The sequence below is a fragment of the Bos mutus genome, chromosome 12, assembly GCF_027580195.1.
Source record: "Bos mutus isolate GX-2022 chromosome 12, NWIPB_WYAK_1.1, whole genome shotgun sequence".
Lineage (NCBI taxonomy): Eukaryota > Metazoa > Chordata > Mammalia > Artiodactyla > Bovidae > Bos > Bos mutus.
Genome location: NC_091628.1, coordinates 80,390,138 through 80,416,637, shown reverse-complemented (window position 1 = coordinate 80,416,637; position 26,500 = coordinate 80,390,138). Strand labels below are relative to the sequence as shown.

The window sequence follows — 26,500 nt, the reverse complement described above, 5'->3', positions numbered from 1 at the left end:
AGCAATACCCAAATGTATTTTCCACCTTAGACTTTTTGGAAGAGGGTAATACATGCCCAGGTATATGGATGTGTTCCAGTTTTTAATGACTGCCTTGTAAAATAAATTTAAATACAGTTCCTTAACCTGGAAAACTGTTAGGAAAAGCCATTTCAAAAACATTATGAATCCCTTTCATCATTTTAAAAGAATAGATTGCTTTCAGAAGTAAGTAACTTACTCTACTCTATGTTGAATGCCTTGTGTTTCTTAAGCAAAAATAGGTTTGAAACACTGTGGACAGAATAGTCTTAAAAATGGAGCACATATTCTTAAATTTGGAGTTGATGTAGAACTTAATGCATGTATTGGTTCTTTTAGGAAGAAAGGTTAAAATGGATGAGGATCGAATGTGAGACTGTTTAAACGATTCTCAAGGTTTTCTGGCGCGTGTGTGGTGGTATTGAACTCTTCAGTCCTGAGCTTCAGTTTGTCCCTGGTGCTGACCTGATGCTGAGCAGGAACACTCACCCCATCCCTTCACTCTGTTCCTCTAATTATCTCCACTTCCTGGGGAGCTTGCTTAGAACTGGGCAAGAGTGCTTGTTATTAGTATATTAGGCTACCCTGGCTACATGTAACAGGGTCGTTTTTGATACAAGATTTATGTGGAGATGAACTGAATATGAATAGGAGGCTAAAATTGTTTGCTGTGATTTTACCTAATCAAATTGGTGTGGAAATTATCGGGTTAGACGGTGAGTTAGGCTTGTAATAAATGAAATCATGGTTAATACAGCCCCTGAGCTTATTTGCCACACCGTAGTTCCTAGTGCGTATTCAGAGAGAGAGGTGAGGACAGCGATGCCCTCGAGTTCGCCGATCTGTATATGCTTGCAGATGCAGGTAGTTCTCTTTGCTGGGAGGCCCTGTTAACGCAGAGATTTCTCCTCAGGTTCACGTGAAGATGGCGGACGAGGCTGTCTGCGTCGGCCCAGCTCCCACCAGTAAGAGCTACCTCAACATGAATGCCATCATGGACGCCGTCAGGAGCACCAGGGCCCAAGCTGTGAGTCCGAATGAATCCATCTGCTGCAGCTGTTTCATATGTAGTGAGCGGAACGCTAGAGTTTGTATTTAAAAAAAAAAAAAAAAAAAAAGAATGATTGAAAGTGCTGTTGCAGTTCATGTCACATGAGAGATGTGGCCGAATCCGCTACTGGGAGTCAGAGGCTTCATGGCATCTGGCAGGGTTGGTCTCTGATCTCGCAGGTGGCTGTTGGGTTCAGCTTTCACACTAGGGAGCAGTTTCAGTTCATTTCCAAATTTGCTAGGAGAAGGGGAAAAAAAAAAGAAATCCCAATTAGTTTTGAGTATTAACCCTTTCAGTGTGATAATAGTTTTAAAAAAGTGTTTTATAAATAGGATCCAAAAGACCCTGTCTTAAATTCTGTTTTAATCATTCATAAATTATCTGTGCCTCTTTATACTTCCAGAAATAAGATTGCAGTTGGTAATTATTTGGGTTTGGTGTCAATGGAATGTACATGATTTACATGGAGAAATTGGCAATTCTCCCCATCCCCAATTCTGTGTGAATGGAGTGGAATCCAAGGGAAAAAAAAGTTTCTGATTGGCCATAGTGTTTTATTAATATTGTTGCTGTGTGTGTGTATGTGTTTATCAGAGAACTAATTACATATAATGTTGAAAACCTCTGCAGAGTTATCTGAAATTGGATAGAAGCAGCCAATACCAGCAATTAGCCTGGAGTGCTCCAATTAGTGGGCACATTTCTTTTGGGAGAAAAAAAAAACTTTTACTAAGATGCCTGTTTGAAGAAAAAACTGAATTCATGAGCCCTTATTATAGATGTTATAATTTATTAGCAGAGTTAGTGAAGGTAAAACTCTGTTAACCTATAAAGATAAAACTGTGTTAACTCATAGTAAAACTATAGATTGCCAGGATACAATCTTTAGTTAAATGTTTATATAAAATGAAATTGTTGGAGTGAAACTCCTCTCATATGATGTAGTAGTGTAAATTACTCTGTACCATGTTCATAAAGCTTAGTTTAACATTTAAAAAATCTCAGATGTGAATATACTTATGTGGCAGCCTGGATGGGAGGGGAGTTTGTGGGAGAGTGGATACATGTATATGTACGGCTGAATCTCTTTGCTATCCACCTGAAACTATCACAAAGTTATTAATTGTCTATGGTCCAAAATAAAATAAAAAGTTGAAAAAATAGATTAAACTTTAAAATTGAGGGAAAAAAGATCCTATCCTTTTATACCAGGTTGATCATGTAATTGCAGAGAAAAAAATAAACATTCAGGTAAAAAAAATCTCAAATGCATAGATACTTCTAGATTAGATTATGATATTAGCTCACTTAGAAATTTGACATGTAGCAGAATTATTTTCCTAGAAATATGTTTAATACTAATAATAGAGTGACTAAATTTACGTTTGGTCAAATTTACTTGGTTAGAAGAGGATGGTAGAATTTAAGTTGTTGCAGTGTGGCTTGTGAGAGAGGAGAGCATGGAGTGGTTGTCACTGGCTGAGTGGAATGAGGAGGGGAAGAGGGGCAAATATTAGAAAAATCCAGAGTATGGTGAAAAAGTAAAGCCAAACGTTGATTTCAGTTAGGTTTGATGAAAACTGATCATTGGGTAGTGGCTGAGTATGTTCATAATATCAGGAATAAAATACATTCATTGGCTTAGTAGCCAGGGTGTTGGAAAGTAGCAGTTTTTCTGGTACTGTAAAGGAAGGGGAGCTCAGAGTTTCTCCTCCATCTTGTGAAAGGTTTCCTTTAACGTAGTTCTTTGACCCACCAAGCTTATGACCAAAGTTGGTCTCAGGAAAAGTGGGGGAGTTTCGGTGGGGTTGAGTAGCATAGCCAAGTGCAAGTGGGCAGGAAGGTGTGTATGTAGCCGGCCCTGGCTGTGGTTAGGTCCGAAGCAGCGTGCTGCCAGTGATTTCTTGGCATTTTGGTTTGAACTCGGAAACTGAGTTAGAGATATTCAGGATGTTAGAGAGGCCAGTAACCTTACTCGAGAGCCCTAAACAATAAATGCATTAACGTTCTCTTTGTTTTGCTTATTATAAAGGTTTTGCAAATCAGTAAAACTGAAAGTGCTTTTTGTTTTCATTTCTAAGGTACATCCAGGTTATGGATTTCTCTCAGAAAACAAAGAATTTGCCAAACGTTTGGTAAGTTTGTAATGAACGAGAAACTGTTAGCTTATAATTCAGAAAGCAGTGTGATTGTGTTGCTTTTGTAAATGTGGGTAGTGGTGAGTTACAGACTTTTAATTGACCCAAAAATGATTCTTTGAAAATAGTTTGGGAAAAGTGAAGACTTATTCTGTAATCTTAAGTCTTGATTTGAAGAGTAAAATATGGAAAAGTTGTAAAATCATCATTACACATAATGAATGATACCTAGTTTATTACACATTGTGTGGACTTTGACTTTTAAAATTAAATATTTCAGACTTTTAGCTAAATATGGCAGGGAGTCCAGTGATTTATTAATTATTGTACCATAAGCAGGAATGTGAAGCCAGAAGTAAGATTCTGGTATTTGTCCCTTTTATTGCCTATTATGGCATTTAATATTAAATCTTACTATGGCTTCTTTATTGTGGGAAAAGTTTTTTTTTTTTTTTTTTTTAATGATTTGAGTATCCTGCTGATACCATCATCCTGACTAGGTATGTGAACCTATATTTGCTTTTCCAAGTGTATTTACATCTACATTCAAGATGGTACTGAAACCTTAGTTTTTGAGTACTAAAGAATGATATTAAATAATGTTTCAAGAAACTCCTTAGATCAGTTAGGTATTAAGTTAACTTAATATTTTAGTACATTATACTTTGTTTCTGCAATATGCTTGTATTTTGTTCTTTTGATTCAAAATTACTTATGAATGCAATTACCATTTTGAAGATGTTATTGTTCAGTCGCTAAGTCATATCTGACTCTGTGACCGCATGAACTACAGCATGCCGGGCTCCCCTGTCCTTCACTATCTCCTGGAGTTTGTTCAAATTCATGTCCATTGAGTCAATAATGCTATCTAGCCATCTTGTTTTCTGCCGCTCCCTTCTCCTTTGCCTTCAATCTTTCCCAGCATCAGGGTCTTTTCCAGTGAGTCAGCTCTTCACCATCAGGTGGCCAAAATATTGGAGCGTCAGCTTCAGCATCAGTCCTTCCAGTGAATATTCAGGGTCAGTTTCCTTTAGGATTGACTGGTTTGATCTCCTTGCAGTCCAAGGGCCTCTCAAGAGTCTTCTCCAGCACCACAATCCAAAAGCATCAGTTCTTCAGCAGTCAGCCTTCTCTATGGTCCAGCTCTCACAGGTCTACATGGTGACTGGAAAAAACCGTAGCATTGACTATTTTCACTTAAAATTCATAAATTTAATTTGGACAAATCTAAAGATCATAGAGTTCTATCTCAAAATGATCTGTTTCAACCAATTTACTTCGCAGATTAAAAACTAAGGTCTAAAGAAGCTGTGACTTGAGCTCACAAAGATGGCTAATAGTAAGAAATGTCTGGAGAGGGCACATGAGGTATAGGTATCTGAGGGTCCAGATCTCCGAGGTTTTGTGCAGTGTATCCACATTTTCCTGTTTATCACTTTTTATTATCTTGTTTGAAATTTTGGCTGAGGTTCTGTCATTATGTAAGAAAATGATTTGAATATATTTTAAATGTATTTGTACAATATGACATATTTAAGTTTGTATGAATGAGGAGTCTCTAAACTATGGTCCATAGGCCAAATGCAGCTGCGGTCTGTTTTTGTATTATAAATTAAGTTTTATTGTCACACAGCCTTGCAGTGTCTGTGGCTGCTTCTGCTTTAGAATAGCAGGGTTGCAGAGCTGTAGTAAAGACTGAATGGCCTGCAAATAAATATTTATGGTATGGCCCTTCATAGAAGAAGTTTGCCAGCTCCTAGTACAGATGAGTCAGAGAAGGCAATGGCAACCCACTCCAGTACTCTTGGCCTGGAAAATCCCATGGACGGAGGTGCCTGGTAGGCTGCAGACCATGGGGTCGCTAAGAGTCGGGCACGACTGAGCGACGTCACTTTCACGTTTCACTTTCATGCATTGGGGAAGGAAATGTCAACCCACTCCAGTATTCTTGCCTGGAGAATCCCAGGGACAGAGGAGCCTAGTGGGGTGCTGTCTATGGGGTCGCACAGAGTTGGACACGACTGAAGCGACTTAGCAGCAGCAGTACAGATGAGTATCTGAGTCTGGGAGAAGTGAAATGCTAATATGTTCATTCATGCATTTATGCAGTCATTAAAAAGGATCAGTTGATATCTTATGTTCAAGGCATTTAAGAACGATATAAAATTGCATCAGATGTGTGTCTTGCTCATGAGCAGCTCACAGTCATGTTGTGAAAAATACGTCAGGTACCACATGACTTCAGGGAGGAAAGTGTTATGAAGAAGATCAGACTCTCTGTTAATGAGGATAAGATTGTGCCATTGGGTGTTTCATGTTAGAGTAAAGAGGATAGAATGTGTGACTAACCCTCCTTTCTCATTTTTCTATTTTTATCTCCTCCATTTTCCTTTTTCCATGCTATGCCTCAGCCAAGCCAGACTGAGCGCTGTTCCCAAATGTGGCTGGTTCTTCCTGTCCCATCCTTCTTACCACTGTCCTCAGTGGTCCTGCCTGTCCCCTCGCTCCACATTTCCAACTACCATCTCTCTTTGAAGGCACAGTTCATGTTACCTCTGCCAGAATAGTTTTCCATGTCCCTCTGGTGAGAACTAATCTTTTCCTCTGTCTTCTAGAGCATTAACATTTTTAAAAAAATTTCTTACTTGCTATACCACCTTCCCTATTATGTTAAAATTGTTTCTGTATTTTAGTCTCTTAAAATAAGTAACTTGGTCTTCTCATTCTTTGATTCTCTTTTGTTTTATCACCTAATGATTTCTGTGTAGTAAGTTCAATGAATGTTATGGAAAGATTCAGGAAATATTATTAGATGAAGAATCATAGAATAACCTGCAAGAAAACTTTCCTCCTATGACACAAGGGATGGTTTTGTAATGGGAAAGTGGTATTGCTGTGTGTTTTTATTCACCATGAAAACATGTAGTTGATGATAACTAACCTTCTCTTTTTGTACATCATGGCAAGATTCTTACTTGGGATATAATTTTCCTAGCATTAAAACTTTTCCCATTGAAGTGTGCCATTTAAATTATTCCTTTTGAAATGTCTGGCTATAGCTGCCAAATTCCATAAAAATAGCAGAATGACATAAAATTGCTTACTGATTTTGTTATGCATATCAACATTGTGTGGTTAGTGATGAGCCATTGAAATCTAATAGTTATTATCTCAAACTGGGTGTATTAGAATCTGTTTTCCAAGATAGTGGTGATAGACTACTATATTGGTGACAACCTTTGGCAAGAAAGATGAGCAGAACACGGAAAAGAAATTTTTAAGATTAATTACTGTGGAGTTCCTTTTACTGTAATAGTGTGAGTTATGTTTGAAATTTAATCAAATGTGGAGGGCCCCCACCCATTAATTTCTGGTTCTGTATTTGTTTTATTGCTGTTCAAAATCAGCATAGTATTTACTTTGTTGATAGAAAAGATATTTGTGCTTTATCATCTGATACATTGTTTTTAGTTTACAGCTTTGGATAAATGATTTCTTAAATTCTTTTCTGATTTATGCAATTTTTTTGCTTTAGAAAGTACCATGAATCAAATGTTAAAAGCATTCTAAACTTTATACATATTTTTTACAAGGCTAATAATTCTTTATGCTTAACTTATATGAAGTGGGATCAGATTATAGAGTATCCTTACTGCATATAATTTAAACAAAATCTTGTTTCAGCCCCTGGAAAGAGTGGTTTAAAGATTAAATGAGATTTAAAGAGATTTCCTGGGGCTTCCCAGGTGGCGCAGTTGGTAAAGAATCTTCCTGCCAATGCAAGAGACGCAGGTTCTATCCCTAGATAGGGAAGATCCCCTGGAGAAGGAAGTGGTAACCCACTCCAGAATTTTTGCCTGGGAAATCCCACGGACAGAGGAGCCTGGCAGGCTACAGACCATGGGGTTGCAAAAAGTCAGACCGAGCGACTGAGCACGCATTGTAAAGATTTCCTGGTATTCTGTTATCTTTCCGTTTTTTATATATGTATATTTTCATGTTATCATATCATATTTTAATGCAGCACAGCATTATAAGTTGCAGTAGTTACCTTTATAAGAAATTCATGTTAGATTTAATAATTTGTGTCTCATGTATGGGTCTTATCCATGTATTTAAAAGATAAGTGTATATATGCATATATACAGATAGTGTATTCTATCCACAATGCTCAGCATTGAGGGTGGAGAGAGGAACTGTGGGAAGCAGTTGAGGTGTGATGATTGTATTTTTTGTCTCTCTTTGTTGGAGACTTTTTAGTAAGATAAAGAGTACAACTTTCAAAAACAATAATGAGGTGGATATTTTAAATCCATTGAATTGACCAAACATTTAAAAAATAGCTATAATATCCAGTGTAGGCAATTGAACAGGAAGTGTCTTCTTGTTCATGGGAGTGTAAATTCTTTCAGCCCCCTTTTTTCTGTATTCCAGAAATTTGCTAGGATTACCAAAATTTAAAGCTTATATATTTTTTAACTCAATAATTCCACTCTTAAGAATTTCACCTACAAAGATATACTTTAAAAATGTTCATTGTAAGGTTGTTCATAGTAGCAGATTTTCAAATAGATCAAATTTTTTTCCTTTAAACTGAAGAGAATGACATCTACCCTGTAGGGTTGTTGTAAAGATTAGAAACCACGTGTATAATGAACTTAGCACAAAGTCTGGCATTACCAGGCAGATCACCTTATCCATTATAGGTGTTAGTAATTATTACTGTAGTCAATAGAGAGAGCTATTGAAGAGTTTTCTTTTTATTTTTTTTGAGAATGAGATAGTTAATATTAGCATTTTGGGGGAAATCTGATATTATTTTCATGTGTATTTTGTGAGCTTAGGTGTTTTTCCTGTTGAGATTAATAATCTGATAATATTATATTCCTGTACACACATGGATGATCCTGTAGTTTGCAAAATACTTTCACCTTGACCTATATGATTTCATTTAATTCATGCAACCATTTAACAAAAAGAAATAAATCTGAGACTCAGATGCAGTGATAGGCCAGCAATCGCACGCTATTGGTAAGGAACAGAATTAGGACTTGACCTCAGTGGGATGAGCGTAAGCACATAGAGCTTAAAAAATCCTGTACTGTGGTTGCTTAGTTGAAAAGCGTCAGAAGCCAAACATTGAAGACCGAATACCTGTAGGGAATCTAGCCAGAACACACAGAAATCTGTTCCCCCAGTTTATAATAACAGAGGTGGCACACAGTCAGCTTGTGTAGATAGAAATTCAAAGAAACCCTTTCGCAAGGTCGTAGGTCTTCAGTTGCAAGATTGTAATCCACAGTGTGTAGGAATTGTGAAGTGTGTAGTAAGTACTTGGCAACTGATACTAAAATTATAAAGCTAGCAAGGTTGCCAATAACTTTGTTTAATAATATTTTTGTTCTTAAAATATTAAGAGTGCATTTAAAATAATCCATTTTATGCCCTGTTCACTCATATTTGAAAAAAAAAAAAAAGCAAAGACCTTGCAAAGCCCAAAGGTGTTTTATAATTCTTATTTTATCTACATAGGTTGTGATCTGGGTAGCTCATGGAAGTATGTTTTGTGTGTGACTTAATTATGTATGTCATGGCTTAAAAAGGTTAATGCTACACTGTGTTTTATAGACATCTAATTTTAACTACACAGCTGCTCTTAACATTATTAGAAATTTCCGTTTTGGACATAGGTCTATGATTTTATTATACTAAAATAAAAAAGTTTTGAGAATGTAAAGTCTTAAGTCACTGTATACATTGAAAAGGAAGGTTTCTTCTATCTGTGAATGTCTGACCCCATCCCCTAGTTTAAATCCCTAGTGGCCACTGCTGCTACCAAATGTGTATTTTTCTAGAGTGCATGCATGCATTTGTGTTAGCCTGCTAGAATTTGCTTATAAATTTGTTATATAGGGCACTCATATTTGCTGAAGTAAGGTTTTGTTTGTTTTTAAGAAGAGAAGTGGGGCTCCCCAGGTGGTTCAGTGGTTAAGAATCCACCTGCCAATGCAGGTGTGACCCCTGGGTTGGGAAGATACCCCGCAGGAGGGCATGGCTAGCTACTCCAGTGTTCTTACCTGGGGTATCCCATGGACAGAGGAGCCTGGTGGGCTACGGTCCGTGGGGATTCCAGAGTCAGACTCGACTGAGCCACTAAACTAACAAGAAGAGAAGTGGCACAGAAATTTTCTTCCCTTCCCAAGACTTTTAGGAATAGATGTGGAGGAGAAGGAAACGGCAACCCACTCCAGTATTCATGCCTGGAAAATCCCATGGACCGAGGAGCCTGGTGGGCTACCATCCATGGGGTCGCAGAGTCAGACATGACTGAGCGACTTCTGTGTTTTTGAAGCTCAAAGGGATATGGGTCACTGAAAAGGATATAAACCAGGGCAGAATTTCTTAAAGAAGTAACAGATTAGTTAGTTACAACATCAAGATAAATGGAATTGAAACAGAGATGCTACCAAGAGAGTTGGGCAGTACTGCTTAAATAATGCTCAAGAGTTTGTATTCTTAAATTGTTTCCTCTTGAGAGAAGATGAGCAGCCCTGGGCCCACTCAGCTCTGCCTTTTCTGTTCCCCACTTTGGTTATGTGTTGTCACTTTCAGAATTGCACTTTTTTCACCTTGTCATAGTAGCTGCCAAAGTGTGTTTTTATAAACATGGGGTTCTAGAGCGCTGGCTTCCTGGGGCAGAGGAGAGAAAGAAATGCGTGTTGTACAAAATCAGTACGTTCATATGTTTAATAAAACAGTTCTATTATTGAAAAAAAAAAAAAGGAATAGATGTGGAACACCTACATGCAGATACTCCTGCAACATTCCTACTTACTCTTTCTGACAATGTGTGGTATCTTATGATTTATATCAAAGAGAACAATCTCAGATTAAGTGCCTTGCCCAATGTCACATGGCCCGAAAACGAGAGCATAGTATCTTACAGAAGTCTTTGTTAATCCCAGGCTCAGTAAATGTTGTGAACTGCTTCTAAGATGAACTGGAACTAGACCCGATTGTTAGTGTTTTGTTTTGAATTGACTGCTTTGGCATCTATTTTAACTGTTGGTGGAAACTGTTTCTCTTTTGACTCCCCTTCCCCCCCTCTAATTGGTGTACCATTGTTAAGGTCTAAAATCAGAATATATCTTTTGGTTTTCTGGTCTCCTGACCTTGGACATCAGTGAAAGTAATTGTCTTGGCTTGGATTTGCTGTTACAGGTAAAGTGAGTTGGGAAAAACTACAGAATAGTCACGGATGTCCGTGTCCTCTCAGGGATCTTTTGTTGAATTAACAATGTCTTCCTGAATTTAGAGGAGAGATCTGGTGACTGTGTCCTTCATAACGGACTGTGTGTGGGATGTTTGAGGACATGGCTGAGAGCGCGCTGGCTTAGAATTCAGCTTCGGAAAGATGACACGGCCTAGACATGCTCTAAATCGGATGCCTGAGAAGGAAAAATCTTCTGTTTTTAGGGAGTCTTTAAGGCAGATTTGTTTAGAATTGTGGGGCTTGGGGAGATTTCAGTAGGAAGGTTTCTTTCTCCCTTTGGCTTGAGGTTAAAACAGTTTGAATTTTATACTCACACTTTCCTCCGCCCTCTCCTTTCTGTCTGCTTGCTTGCTGGTATTACCACTGTCTGGACTCTGAGTTAAAATTCTTAACTCTGCCGCTTCGGAGCTCTGTGATCTTGGACAAGTTGCTTAATGTTTGATTTGAAAGACTGATGTCTTTTATGCTTACTGTTGGCAGGACTTGGTTTTCTCCATCTGACTCATGTCTCTTGTGGCCAGCGTGTAGTCACGCCACTCTTTTTTAATCCTTCTGATCATCTGTATTTTTTAATTGTAGTGTTTGGCCTTTTAAACTTTTTGGTTTGCCTTAGTCTTATTTTCTTTAAAGACAGCTTTTTTTGAGATATAATTTATATCATAACACTCACCCTTTTATAATATAAAAACAAGTTATATAACTATTGCCACTATGTAATTTCTATAGAATCTATTACCATTTAATAAATTACCAATATGACTGGATTTATGTCTAACATTTTATAAAATTTTGTGATTGTCTCTTCTTTCTCCGTCTTTCCTGTCTTCTTTGGGTTATTTTATTTTCTGGAATTCCATTTTAAATTGTTTAGTGGTTTTCCTAGGGATTACAGTATACATCCTTACTTTTTATGGTCTACTTAGACCTAGTACAGTATTATGCCATTTCATGTACAATGCAGAAATTTTGCAGTCTCATAGCCCACTATTTCCTTCTTTCCATCTCCATTCTCTGTGTTGAGTTTTTGTATGTGTTTCATCTGCATAGGCTATAAACTCCATGGGAAAATGTCATAATTTTTCCTTTAAATGTTTTTTGAAATGAGTTAAGACATTTCCTTCATTAATGACCCAAATAGCATTCAGTTGAAATTAACACTGATTTTTATTTTTGTTCTTTTTGTTTTGGTTTTGTAGAAGAATTATTAAGTTCATTTTTTATTATGTTTAAATGTGGTAAAATATACATAACATAAACTTTACCTTTTTATCCATCTTTAAGTGTACAATTTGGTGGTATTAAGTATACTTATTGGTACACTGTCTATCACTGCCTTCATCTCCAGAATTCGTTCATCATCCAGAACTGAAACTCTCAACCCATTAAATAGTAACATTCTGTTTCCCCTACCCCTGAACATTCTGAAATCACCCTACCCCTCCTACTTTCTGTCTCTGAATTTAACTGCTCTGGGTAACTCTAAGTGGAATCATACAATATTTGTCCTTTTATGACCGGCTTACTTCACTTTAGCATAATGTCTTTACTCCATGCATGTTGTAGCGCGGGTCAGGATTTACCTCCTTTTGAAGGCTGAATAATAGTCTGCTGTATGGATATATACCACATTTTGTTTATCCATTATCTGTTGATTATCACCCAGTTGGTACATGGGTAGAAGGTAGAAATTACCCTTTTTAGTTTTTTTGTATCATTCAAGAATCTTTCAGTACACGTTTGTTAACTATTCTTTAGATGAGAGAAGTTGCTGAATTAAAATTTGAAATTTTGAAAATAGAAAGGGTATTTGTGAAGCCTTTCTGTAGTGTACTGTTGTAATGCAGTTTTTAACTTAGTAACTTTGTGATCTCTTTATTTTTATCCATTTATTTGTAACTCTTATACTTAAAATTTAGTGGAGAAGATTGTTGTTCTCATGAAGGTAATAGATTGAGGATTTTGTGGGACTAAATGAAGTAACATTAATTATCATGGTTACATATAGTTAATGATTCTTACTGCCCCACATATATTCTAAAATTAGGCTTTTCAGTGCATGCTTTCTAAAAAGGGGCAAAGAGGCAGAAATAATGAGATGATTCTGGGGCTTTGTTTTCTGACTGGACCTTATCTAAAGATACTGTTACAAAGCTTTTGAGGTGCCATACTGAAAACTGTGTGACATGCTGATTTCCCTAAGCAGAGAGTGTTCCTTTCTTGTGTGTGTGTACTTCCCAACATGCTTAGGGCATGTCTGCAAATGTGTGCACTTTCTTAGCTTTTTATTCAGCCCTTCACATATGAGTTGGTTATTGAATGCAGTTTTTTAAGAGAAATAACCTTAATGACCCAAGTCAAATCCCTTATGATTATTAAGTGGAAGTGACAAATAGATTCAAGGGATTAGATCTGGTAGACAGAATGTGCCTGAAAAACTATGGACGGAAGCTTGTAACATTTGTCCAGGAGGTGGTGATCAAAACCGTCCCCAAGAAGGAGAAATGCAGGAAAGCGAAGTGGTCGTCTGAGGAAGCCTTACAAATAGCTGAGAAGAGAGAAGCAGAAGACAAAGGAAAAAGAGAAAGATATACCCAACTGAATGCAGAGTTCCAGAGACTAGCAAGGAGAGATAAGAAAGACTTCTTAAGGGAACAATGCAAAAAAATAAAGGAAAACAGTAGAATGGGAAAGACTAGAGATCTCCTCAAGAAAATTAGAGATACCAGGGAAACATTTCATGCAAAGATGGGCTCAATAAAGGATAGAAACAGTAAGGATCTAACAGAAGCAGAAGAGATTAAGAAGAGGGGGCAAGAATACATAGAAGAACTGTGCAAAATAGTGACCATGATGCTGTCACTCACCTGGAGCCAGACATCCTGGAGTGTTTAGTCAAGTGGGCCTTAGGAAGCATTACTAGGAACAAAGCTAGTGGAGATGATGGAATTCCAGCTGAGCTATTTCAAATTCTAAAAGATAATGCTGTTAAAGTGCTTCACTCAATATGTTAGTAAATTTGAAAAACTCAGGAGTGTACTGAGAAAAACACTGGAAAAGATCAGGACTGGAAAATGTCCAGTCCTGGACATTCCAATCCCAAAAGAAAGGCAATGCCAAAGAATGTTCAAACTACCATACAGTTGCACTCATTTCACATACTGCCAAAGTAATGCTCAAAATCCTTCAAGTTAGGTTTCAGCAGTAGGTGAACTGAGAACTTCCAGATATACAAGCTAGATTTAGAAAACACAGGAAGCAGAGATTGAATTGCCAACATCCATTGGATTGGATTGTAGAAAAAGCAAGGGAATTCCAGAAAAACATTTGCTTCATTGATCACAACAAACTGTGGAAAATTCTTAGAGAGAGTAATACCAGACCATCTTATCTGTCTTCTGAGAAACCTGTATGCAGGTTAAGAAGCAACAGTTAGAACCAGACATGGAACAATGGACTGATTACAAATTGGGAAAGGAGTATGCCAAGGCTGTATATTGTCATCCTGCTTATTTAACTTCTGTGCAGAGTACATCATGAGAAATGTCAAGTAGATGAATCACACACTAGAATCAAGATTGCTGGGAGAACTATCAACAGCCACACATATGCAGATGATACCACTGTAATGGTGGAAAGTGAAGAGGAACTAAAGAGCCTCTTGATAAAGGTGAAAGAGGAGAGTGAAAAAGCTGGCTTAAAAATGAACATTCAAAAAAACATTCAAAAAGATCATAGTATCTGGTCCCATCACTTCATGACAAATAGATGGGAAAAAAGTGGAAATGGTGACAAATTTTATTTTCTTGGGCTCCAAAATCACTGCAGATGGTGACTGCAGCCACGAAATTAAAAGATGCTTGCTTTTAAATAAAAATATTTCCTTACAAGTACAGTGGCTGAGAAATGTAACACATAATTTTTTCTAATGATATGCTATTTCTCTGGTTGTAGTTCAGTTGTTAAGTCATGTCTGACTCCTTGAGATCCCATGGACTGCAGAATGCAGTTTTCTTTTTAAAAGAAAAACTATGACAAACCTATGGATGTGAGAGTTGGACTGTGAAGAAGGCTGAGCGCCGAAGAATTGATGCTTTTGCACTGTGGTGTTGGAGAAGACTCTTGAGAGTCCATTGGACTGCAAGGAGATCCAACCAGTCCATTCTGAAGGAGATCAGCCTGGGGATTTCTTTGGAAGGAATGATGCTAAAGCTGAAACTCCAGTACTTTGGCCACCTCATGTGAAGAGTTGACTCATTGGAAAAGACTCTGATGCTGGGAGGGATTGGGGGCAGGAGGAGAAGGGGATGACAGAGGATGAGATGGCTAGATGGCATCATTGACTTGATGGACGTGAGTCTGAGTGAACTCTGGGAGTTGGTGATGGACACGGAGGCCTGGCGTGCTGCAATTCATGGGGTCGCAAAGAGTCGGACACGACTGAGCGACTGATCTGATCTGATCTGATGACAAACCTAGACAGTATATTAAAAAGCAGAGACATTACTTTGCCAACAAAGGTCTGTCTAGTCAAAGCTATGGTTTTCCAGTAGTCATGTATGGATGTGAAAATTGGACCATGAAGAAGGCTGAGTGCTGAAGAATTGATGCTTTTGAACTGTGGTGCTGAAGACTCTTGAGAGTCCCTTGGACAGCAAGGAGATCAAACCAGTCAGTCCTAAAGGAAATCAACCCTGAATATTCACTGGGAGGACTGATGCTGAAGCTCCAATACTTTGACCACTTGATGCAAAGAGCTAACTCTTTGGAAAAGACTCTAATGCTGGGAAAGATTGAGAACATGAGGAGAAGAGGGGAATAGAGGATGGGATAGTTAGATAGCATCACCGACTCAGTGGACATGAGTTTGAGCAAACTCTGGGAGATAGTGGAGGACAGACGATCCTGGCATTCTGCAGTCCATGGGATCTCAAGGAGTCAGACATGACTTAGCAACTGAACCATAAACAGAGAAATAGCATATCATTAGAAAAAATTATGTGTTGCATTTCTCAGCCGCTGTACTTATAAGGAAATATTTTGATTAATATAGATGCTGCTGTTGATTACAACAGTAGAAGAGTACAAGCAAAACAACTGTGATCTTGATGTGAATTGATAAGATTTCGACCTTTAGCAGTTTAACTTTTTGGAATACGTATTGTGTGCCAGGCACTATTCCAATCACTATGTGTACTGATTCTTTTGCTTTCCTAACAGCCCTACAGGTGGATAGTACTGTTTTCATAGGTATAGAAGGCAAAAGCAAGGTAAATTTATGCAGATTGCTGAACTAGCTCTTAGTACCTGGGCAAGGATTCAAGCCCAGGCATCACCTACTCTCCTATCTTCAGGGCTGTAGAAAAGATTATACAAATTCAGTTCAGTCAGTCAGTTCAGTCACTCAGTCGTGTCCGACTTTTTGCGACCCCATGAATCGCAGCACGCCAGGCCTCCCTGTCCATCACCAACTCCCAGAGTTCACTCAGACTCACGTCCATCAAGTCAGTGATGCCATCCAGCCATCTCATCCTCTGTCATCCCCTTCTCCTCCTGCCCCCAATCCCTCCCAGCATCAGAGTCTTTTCCAATGAGTCAGCTCTTCGCATCAGGTGGCCAAAGTACTGGAGTTTCAGCTTTAGCATCATTCCTTCCAAAGAAATCCCCAGGCTGATCTCCTTCAGTATGGACTGGTTGGATCTCCTTGCAGTCCAATGGACTCTCAAGAGTCTTCTCCAACACCACAGTTCAAAAGCATCAATTCTTCGGCGCTCAGCCTTCTTCACAGTCCAACTCTCACATCCATACATGACCACAGGAAAAACCATAGCCTTGACTAGACAGACCTTTGTTGGCAAAGTAATGTCTCTGCTTTTGAATATGCTGTCTAGGTTGGTCATAACTTTTTTTCCAAGGAGTGAGCGTCTTTTAATTTCATGGTTGCAGTCACCATCTGCAGTGATTTTCGAGCCCAGAAAAATAAAGTCTGACACTGTTTCCACTGTTTCCCCATCTATTTCCCATGACGTGATGGGACCAGATGCCATGATCTTCGTTTTCTGAATGTTGAGCTTTAAGCCAACTTTTTCACTCTCCTCTTTCACCGTCATCAAGAGGCTTTTTAGTTGCTCTTTACTTTCTGCCATAAGCGTGTCATCTGCATATCTGAGGTTATTGATACTTCTCCTGGCAATCTTGATTCCAGCTTGTGCTTCTTCCAGCCCAGTGTTTCTCATAATGTACTCTGCATATAAGTTAAATAAGCAGGTGACAATATACAGCCTTGACGTACTCCTTTTCCTATTTGGAACCAGTCTGTTGTTCCATGTCCAGTTCTAACTGTTGCTTCCTGACCTACATACAGGTTTCTCAAGAGGCAGATCAGGTGGTCTGGTATTCCCATCTCTTTCAGAATTTTCCACAGTTTCTTGTGATCCACACAGTCAAAGGCTTTGGCATAGTCAGTAAAGCAGAAATAGATGTTTTTCTGGAACTCTCTTGCTTTTTTGATGATCTAGCAGATGTTGGCAATTTGGTCTCTGGTTCCTCTGCCTTTTCTAAAACCAGCTTGAACATCAGGGAGTTCACGGTTCATGTATTGCTGAAGCCTGGCTTGGAGAATTTTGAGCATTACTTTACTAGTGTGTGAGATGAGTGTAATTGTGCGTTAGTTTGAGCATTCTTTGGAATTGCCTTTCTTTGGGATTGGAATAAAAACTGAGCTTTTCCAGTCCTGTGGCCACTGCTGAGTTTTCCAAATTTGCTGGCATATTGAGTGCAGCACTTTCACAGCATCATCTTTCAGGATTTGAAATAGCTCAACTGGAATTCCATCACCTCCACTAGCTTTGTTCATAGTGATGCTTTCTAAGGCCCACTTGACTTCACATTCCAGGATGTCTGGCTCTAGGTGAGTGATCACACCATCGTGATTTTCTGGGTCGTGAAGATATTTTTTGTACAGTTCTTCTGTGTATTCTTGCCACCTCTTCTTAATATCTTCTGCTTCTGTTAGGTCCATACCATTTCTGTCCTTTATTGGGCCCATCTTTGCATGAAATGTTCCCTTGGTATCTCTGATTTTCTTGAAGAGATCTCTAGTCTTTCCCATTCTGTTGTTTTCCTCTATTTCTTTGCACTGATCCATGAATCAAGGCAAATTGGAAGTGGTCAAACAAGAGATGGCAAGAGTGAACGTCGACATTCTAGGAATCAGCTAACTAAAATGGACTGGAATGGGTCAGTTTAACTCAGATGACCATTATATCTACTACTGCAGGCAGGAATCCCTCAGAAGAAATGGAGTAGCCATCATGGTCAACAAAAGAGTCTGAAATGCAGTACTTGGAAGCAATCTCAAAAATGACAGAATGATCTTTGTTCGTTTCCAAGGCAAACCATTCAATATCACAGTAATCCAAGTCTATGCCCCAACCAGTAATGCTGAAGAAGCTGAAGTTGAATGATTCTATGAAGACCTACAAGACCTTTTAGAACTAACACCCAAAAAAGATGTCCTTTTCATTATAGGCGACTGGAATGCAAAAGTAGGAAGTCAAGAAACACCTGGAGTAATAGGCAAATTTGGGCTTGGAATACACAATGAGCAGGGCAAAGACTATTAATAGAGTTTTGCCAAGAAAATGCACTGGTCATAGCAAACACCCTCTTCCAACAACACAAGAGAAGACTCTACACATGGACATCACCAGATGGTCAACACTGAACTGAAATCAGGCTGATTATATTCTTTGCAGCCAAAGATGGAGAAGCTCTATACAATCAGCAGAAACAAGACCAGGAGCTGACTGTGGCTCAGATCATGAACTCCTTATTGCCAAATTCAGACTTAAATTGAAGAAAGTAGGGAAAACCACCAGACCATTCAGGTATGACCTAAATCAAATTCCTTATGATTATACAGTGGAAGTGAGAAATAGATTTAAGGGCCTAGATCTGATAGATTGAGTGCCTGATGAACTATGGAATGAGGTTCGTGACATTGTACGGGAGACAGGGATCAAGACCATCCCCATGGAAAAGAAATGCAAAAAGGCAAAATGGCTGTCTGGGGAGGCCTTACAGATAGCTTGTACAACTTGTTACAGAACAATACAAAACCTATACAAGTTTTCAGCTCTTTTTTTTTTCTTCACCCATCATTATGTTTTCTTTGCCAGACTGTGTGTGCTCTGTCACTTGGTTGTGTCCAACTTATGACCCCATGGACTGTAGCCGCCCCCCAGGCTCCTCTGTCCGTGGGATTTCCCAGGCAAGACTACTAGAGTGGGTTGTCATTTCCTCCTCCAGGGCATCATCCTGACCCAGGGATGGAACCTGTATCTCCTGCCTTGGTGGGCCCATTCTTGACCACTGAGCCACCAGGAAACTATAATAAATTTAATAATTATGATTTTGTTAGGCCTGTTGATCTAAAGCTTATCTAAAGAGTTGTCTGCAAAAGTTAAGCTTTTCTCCTGAAAGCTGGAAGTGAGGAAAAGAAGCAGTTAAAATAAGAAAAGCATATAGGAAAAAAAGAAATGGAAAGCAGTGGTTGTAGTTTGTAGTGGAGTCTGTGGTGTGGAGGTCCTGGTTGAGCCAGTATGTGGCAGCTGCCTCAGCCACTGAGAACACCCATGTTGGCCGACTCCCTTTTCAGATGTCTTGGCCAGTATCGTTCTAGTGATTGGGGTGTGTGGGTCTTAGCAGCTGTAACAAAATTTGGTAGAGGTTAAAAACAGCATTGAGGGTGAGGAAGCTACAGATACTGAAAGATAATCAAGAAATAAGAGATAGAAAATAAAATAATCCTTCCGAGTTGTCAAAAATAACCAATAATGCAGAAGTGTATATCCTATAGAAGGTAGGCAATTGCTTGTGTCCTCTGAGGAAATCACCCAGACAAATGTGTATTTTCTTCATGGAGAAGGAAAGTCAAAAGTTCTTGGATTCCTGATAGATAGGCAGTGTACCTCTGAGTGACAGATGGGTCTGTTAGATAGGTCTCTGATAGGGGAGGAATGAAGACTTGGGTTCCTAGCAAAGTAATGAATCTCTTGTTTGGGGGATTGTTGGTGTTGTTCAGTCGCTAAGTTGTGTCTGACTTTCTTCGACCCCATGGACTGCTGCAAGCCCAGCCTGTCTGCAACCTTTATTCACAATAGTGAATCCTCACTATTTCTGGAGTTTGCCCAAGTTTGTGTCCATTGAGTTATTATCAAATAGTATAAAACGTGGTTGCACATGCTTCCTCCACACCCCTAAGCCGTATATAGGCTGTGGTATCACTATCTAAAGTGTGGATGAAGACACTGAATCTGAAATAAAATGATTTTCCTCATCTTATGCTAGTAGGTTGTCAGTTCTTTTGATTAAAGTTCATTGTGTTTTCAAGCCCTGAGGATTCAAAAAAGCTGGAGTTTAACTGCATGCCATTATACGGAAAACTTAAATTTAACCAGAAACCACAATGAGAAAATAAGCAGATTTTTAATTTTGTAACAAATGATTATTTGTTATTAACCGTTTAGGGCCTTAAGAGTCTGCTGTGCTTTTAGGTTATCAAAGAAAGATAAAATTGTATTCAAATGTGTTAATGTTGTGAGTGCTTACTCGTACTAGAGTATTCTTTGGAAAACTAACTCATAATAACTTAAAATGGTAAATTTAACTAATAATAGCCTTATTTTACTCATTCTCGTGCCACTTTTACTTTGAAATTTTCATTAAAAATTTATAAAGTTTATTTTAGTTATGAAGATTATATTTTAAAAGTTAATAGATACTAGATGTCTGTTCACATTTTGTTTCAGAATTTTCCATTGTCAATCTCCAATTAGATAATGGTTAATAATAATCTTTGCCTCTATATATATTACCCCCTACTCAAATAAACCAAATATTTTGCTTATTTTGAGATTAAATCATTAGCTTATACTTCTTTTCCTGACAAACTATATAATTTTCAGTCTTGCAGAGTCTCTGGTGAGTTTTAGATCACTAAGTCTAGAATTTGTTGACTGAATTAATGAATTAAGCAATAGATTAATAGCTTGTTGGTTTGTTTTTTTTTTAAACCACCAGAGATCTTATTTTCACTCTTCAGAAACTAATGATTCACAAATCTTAACCAAAGTGGACCACATTTACGATAATGTTTTGCACAACATTTTTAGCCGATGAAGTGTAAAAATTTCATGTTTGTCTTAGCTTTTCGGTCCCTGAGGTATTAAAAGTGGTGACAGGGCTTCTCTGTTACTGTTTTGCAGCTAGCTCTTTTAATTGATGTTGAATTGTGGCTTTCCATGCACACAGGGTTCAGTAAAAAGGTTGCAGTCATCTAGCGAGCATTTTTCCTTTAATGTGCTCATTAGTGATGGCAAGTCCAGGTTTCAGCACACGTCAGTAATTTACATTTCATTGCTGAGTGGCTGCCCTTGTTCTAGAGTTGTTTCTAAGCCCAGTGAATATATATTGGGAATAAACAGAGTAGAAGAATTGAAAGCCAGATACCCTGCCAGGCCTTTCAGTTGGTTCTGAAGCTTCCAGTGGATATCTGATTAGCAATGCATGAAGCAGGATGGAAATGCAAAGATGAGGCTTGCAGAAGTTGTCACAGGTAGGCCACTCCCTTAAATCCCCTTTTTGTGACCACCTTTCCATTTCATCTTCCTCAGGTTCTTCTTTCAAGACAGACTAGCTGTCAAAGTGCAAATACTCTGTTAGACCTCAGAGGTGAACAATAGAGGATTGACCTGGTTCCTTTACCCCTTCTGAGTGTTAAGCCAAGTCTGATTGTTATGCAGTGAGTCGATGTGAGCAAAGCCTTGCTAGGCCTTTAGAGCTCCTAGGGACCCCGTTATTGTGAGGGATCTCTGGGGTGATTCCTTCTGGGATTCATTTTCCCTCTTTGCCTGATTGGTAGCAGCTTGTTCTGGCTTTTGAAAGCTGGCTTAGATCATTCAGGGGTAATCTGTGAAGTCTGTGGGTCAGTGTTACTGCACATCAGGCCAGGTCTCTTGTTACGATGTTGTCCTCGAAACTGGGATGTTAGGGAAAATCCAGAAGTTTCCTTCTCGTAGAAAAACCTGCTATATTAGAAAGAAACATTTTTAGACCTTGGGATTTTATTCTAAGTTACTTTATGCATAGAAACAGTAGCATTAGGAAACACTAGCCTCACTGTCTTCAGAAGGTTAATAATGTAATTCTCTATACATTTTATTTACATATACATGGAAATTCAGGTTTCTTGTGAGAAAGTAGATACTAATATTGCCCGTTGGTTGTTAGTATGGTCACCTGTCTACTTATTTATTTTTCTGATGTTTTTCAAAACATTGAATTTAAGAAGTTTTGTTCAGAATTCATGGTTAGAAGCAAAGGTGAGTGAATTTATGACCAACAATACAATATTGAAAGATGATGAAAAATATGTGTTACTATTTTATGGTAAATTGAGTCGGATGTGATTCAGCTCTTAAACATGAACGTATGTTAAGCACGGTTTATTAAATCTTTATATTAGTTTTTTTTTTTTTTAAGCTAGATTTTAATAGAGGAGCAACATGGAACAATGTAGTTTTTGGAAATTTTTTTATGTGTATGAAGGTAAAGATGGGAATCTTGAGGATGTTAGCTTAGAAATGTTCTGATCAGTTTTTGTAGCCTTTGCAAAAATGTAACCATAAATTTACCTTCTAGATGATGACTTGAAACTATTCCTTTTGGATGCTTGCCAGATAAAAGCCCCATGGGGTTAAGTTCTGGAAAATCACTTGCAAATTTGTGGGGGATATCAGTGACTTTAAATATTTAACTGTCCAAACTGTCATCTACGTGCATTCTGTCTCTGCATTGAGTTAAAAAAAATGAGAAGTTTGCTAGCCAGTTAGAATTAAAGGTGACATCTGCTTTTAATTGGTGTTTTATTTTCTTCCAAGTCAGTAAAAATTCAGTAAGACATGAATTATCAAATTTTGCAATGCTAAGCAACTTGTCAAGTGACAGTCCTACCTTGAGCACTTATACAGATGGAAAGTGTTAAAACGTTGATTAATCGTTCTGAGTTCTGATTATGCTTTTAGAAGGCCAAAGCTTCCATAACCATTGCCAGCTTTCTTGTGTCAGTATTCATTTGTTAATTTTGTAGGCTTTTTTCAATTACTGGCAAATTGCCTCTTGTATAATTAGCACTTAACTAGTTTTAGTGATTCTTGGTTTAGTAGACTTGAGGTCAGATAAAGGCATTATAGAATTCTTATGTTTCTCAAGTCTTATTTATTTAGTAAACTTCTTTGTTAAATTGTTTATAGTAAAAAAAAAAAAAAAGAGCTTAAAAAATCTCAAACTGAACTTTAAGATATTCTCTTATATATACTTGTGTTGTTGAGAAGGGAGTATTTGATTCTTGACAAAGGTAGCCTTGCATGGACCCCCTGTTGAAAAAGGAAATTGATTATTTCTGTTTTTGCCATTTCCTAAACATTTTAAGATATAAAACGTAAGAGTAGAGAAATCAGTTCCTTCAAGAAGAGCATATAAAAATAACTCAATACTTCAAACATTCTCAGACCTAAAAGAGACCAAAGAAAATATTTTCATCATAGTGACTACATTTATATTTTCTAGTTACTGAAAATTTCATCATGGTACTGAGTAGTCTGTTTATAGAAAGTGTCCTTAAAAATTCAACCATGAGGATGATTTTTCTTTCTAATCGTTAATATGAAAGTAGATTTCCTCCTTTTCCTATTTGAATAGATCTGTATATTAGAGGTAGAATTGTGTTTAGAAAGTGGTTAGGACTTACAGCAGCATTTCTCAAATTAGTCTCTTAATATCACTAGACTTTAATATTAAGAAACCTTTAATTCAGGTTTCTTTTTAATTGTCTGCTTTAGAATATCTGATAAATGTTTATGTAGTAATGTGTTTTTGCTGCCAGAAGATGATTGCATTGTTTAATATGATTCAAAATCTGTCCTATTCAGTTACTTGGATGCTGTGTCAATTGTATTTCGACTTAATAACTAGAAAAGATGCTTATATAAATTAACAGTTGATAAGTAGCATCTTGAACCCAAAGGCCAAGTTTAGCAGTTTCTTATACATTTTTAAAAAATATGTGAAAAATAGGAAATTTAGCTCTTCTCTTTAAACTGTACAAAACACTTTTATAGTCATTTCAGTGCCTGATAACTTCAAGGTTCATTGCCCCAGTACATTTTTCAAATTATTTGCTTCTCAATACATAAGGCTTTAATTTACCTCCTACCGACAAACCCCAAATGGGTTTTTAAGAATTTTGAAGGTGGATTGCTACAGTTGGGTTGCAGCAACGGCTTTGATTGCTAACATGAGATTCTTTAAGACTCCCCAAATTTAGAAGGATGGATGGGAGGTTCAGGCAGCATCTTCTGGGCAAATGCTAAGGTGTTTTTCTTTTCAGTCACAGAATTCCTGTTTTCTATAATATGTTTCTTTGAAACCCATGTTAATGCCTATTTCTTTGAAAATATAATTTAGATGCAACATTTAGCTGTATTTTTTCCACTGTTAACTTAAATTTTGGTTTGTATGAGCTTTTTTAATCTTGAATTTTACCTAACATTAGTGAAGATAAATACAAGGTTTGTACCATGACGTACCCTAAAACAGTGCTTACTGCTCCTGTAAATAACTCTGATATTATTAGTAAACGTGGTTTATATACTGATGAGTAATACCACCTCGGGTTCTCATTCTCTTAGAGGTGCTCAGTGTGGCTTTCCTGTCATCCTTTCATGCTTGCGCTGCTGTTAAGAAATGAGAATAGTTGATAGATGTATTTTACTGGAAAGAAGACTGAAATTTATGGCTGGTATTTGAATTGGGATAATAATTTATTTCTCGGCCCCTAAATACTTACTCGATCTTTTAGGAAACTTGAGTTCACTGTAGGCTTGATTTGTTAATCATTTCTGTGTTTGTGGCTCAGTTTGGTCATTAATACTGAACTTGTTGCTTAATATTCTTGCTTTTCTTTGCCTCCTTGCTTGCAGTTGCTGTTGTTTAAATTGCCAGGCTCTCTTTATCATGTGAGCCTGTCACTCTGTTGACAGTTGATCAGATCAGGGATTAGCGTCTGACCCAAAGGCAGTCGATCTGCGGAAGGCCCTAGGCCCAGGGTGTGTGGGTGTGGATGGGGTCATGTGTGGTGGGGGTTGTGGGTGGCGGTGGGGTGCAGAGAAGGTTGTGACATTCTGAAAGATGAGAAGGAGCGGCCAGCACATGAGGATCTGGGGGTAGACCCTTTCCAGGAAGAGAGAGTGAGGAGGTGTAAATGTTCTGAGGCTGGAAGATTAGCACGTTGGGTAGAGGAAAAGAGGCCCGTGTGACAGGAGAATGCATGAGGAGGCATGTGTTACAGGATGTGGTTGGAAAGATGGGCTCAGGGCAGATCCGCGAGGGTCATTGTAAGAAGCTGGGATGTTAACATGAGCAGCTCTAGGGAGATGCAGTGGGGAATTTTAAGCATGTAGTGATGTAATGTGGTGTATTTCTATATTAACTGTAACAAATGCATATCAGACTGGAGAATTATGTGATTAAAAGCAGTTATGATAATGGGAGTAGGAAAAAATGTAAACTATATATAACAAGAAACAGCGCCCTAGAAGTTAGAAGTCTCCTGCTGGTCTTTCTGTAGAAATCTTCCCTCCTTAACTTTGTCTTGCTGCTCCTAGGACATATCTCCCTGTGAAAACAGTGCTGTCTTCTAATTTGTACTTTGCAAATCATCCCCTTTTCAGTAAGCCCCCCCTTACTTAGAAATTAGTCTGAGACCAAGAAACATTCCTCTTCCTGCAGTGACTTATTTCCTTAAGTCTTGATTATTCAGTCTTGAAAAACACCTAGTAAGACCATCCATAGTAACCCTTGACCCTTCAAGTCTTAAGGACAGTCAGGGGAGGGTGTGGATACAAAGGGAGTAGATGGTATCATAGTTTAAGGTGGCCACTTGAAATTCTGTCTCCTTTGATATCTTTCTGCCAGTGTTAATCACTGACGTGTGTGCTCGTTTATTTGGTTGTGTCCAACTCTTTGCGTCCTCATGGACTGTAGCCTGTCAGGCTCCTCTGTCCATGGAATTTCCAGGCAAGAATACTGGAGTGGGTTGCCATTTCCTTCTCCAGGAGATCTTCCCGACCCCGGGATTGAACCCGTGTCTCCCGGATTGCCTGCATTGGTAGGCGGATTCTTTAACACTGAGTCACCTGGGAAGCCCGTTAATTACTGATAAACTTCTTTACCTTTCTGTCTGGCTAGCAGGTGATGGTTATACCAAGCAAATGTGCTTTGTATACGGTAGGTGTGGACATGTGCACACAATCACTTAAATTCCAGTGGACAGTTTGCCTCTCTAACATTCTTTCCACCACTGATGATTTGTTTAAGCTACTTATAATCATGTTATCTCTTTTGACAATTATTGATTCAAGGATGAATCAGTGAAGGCTCAAGCCAGTTTGGATCAATGAAACAGAATGTGAGGCTTTTCTGGCATTCCTGGGAAAGAAGCTTTCTCATTCATTAGAGAGGCCGTGGTGCTCAAGCTGCACACCACCCACCCCCACCCTTCGGTGAGTGAGAGGGCTTGGTGCATCTGGCAGCCATTTTGTGAGTGTGAGGATAGCCAGCCAAGGACACAGCTGACTTACACAATGGGCCGGATCTGAAAGAGTGGCAGAGAAACCCAGACTTGGGAGATAACCTTTTAGAAGAGTTTGTCTTGGTTTTGAAGGGAGTGTGTGTTGGTGGAGGGGAGAGTCAGGGTGCTTCATGGGTTGACAGCATTTTGTACTTTGTCTCTCTTAGTCGCTCAGTCATGTCCAGCTCTTTGCGACCCCATGGACTGTAGCCCACCAGGCTCCTCTGTTCGTTGACTTCTCCAGCCAAGATTACTGGAGTGGGTTGCCATTTCCTTCTCCAGGGGATCTTCCCGACCCAGGGATCAAACTCGTGTCTCCGTATCTCCTA

The 26,500-nt window shown here is 38.4% G+C and overlaps 1 protein-coding gene across 4 annotated transcripts in view; it reads left to right on the top strand.

Annotated features, from left to right (window-relative positions):
• Window positions 1–26,500, top strand: part of PCCA (propionyl-CoA carboxylase subunit alpha) — a 360,537-nt gene that overhangs the window by 53,055 nt on the left and 280,982 nt on the right. For all 4 annotated transcript variants that reach the window (XM_005899258.3, XM_005899256.3, XM_070380776.1 and 1 more), the window contains exons 5-6: window positions 935–1,048; window positions 3,154–3,207. In XM_005899258.3, the coding sequence (XP_005899320.1) occupies window positions 935–1,048; window positions 3,154–3,207 (168 nt within the window). The remainder of the gene's footprint in view (window positions 1–934; window positions 1,049–3,153; window positions 3,208–26,500) is intronic.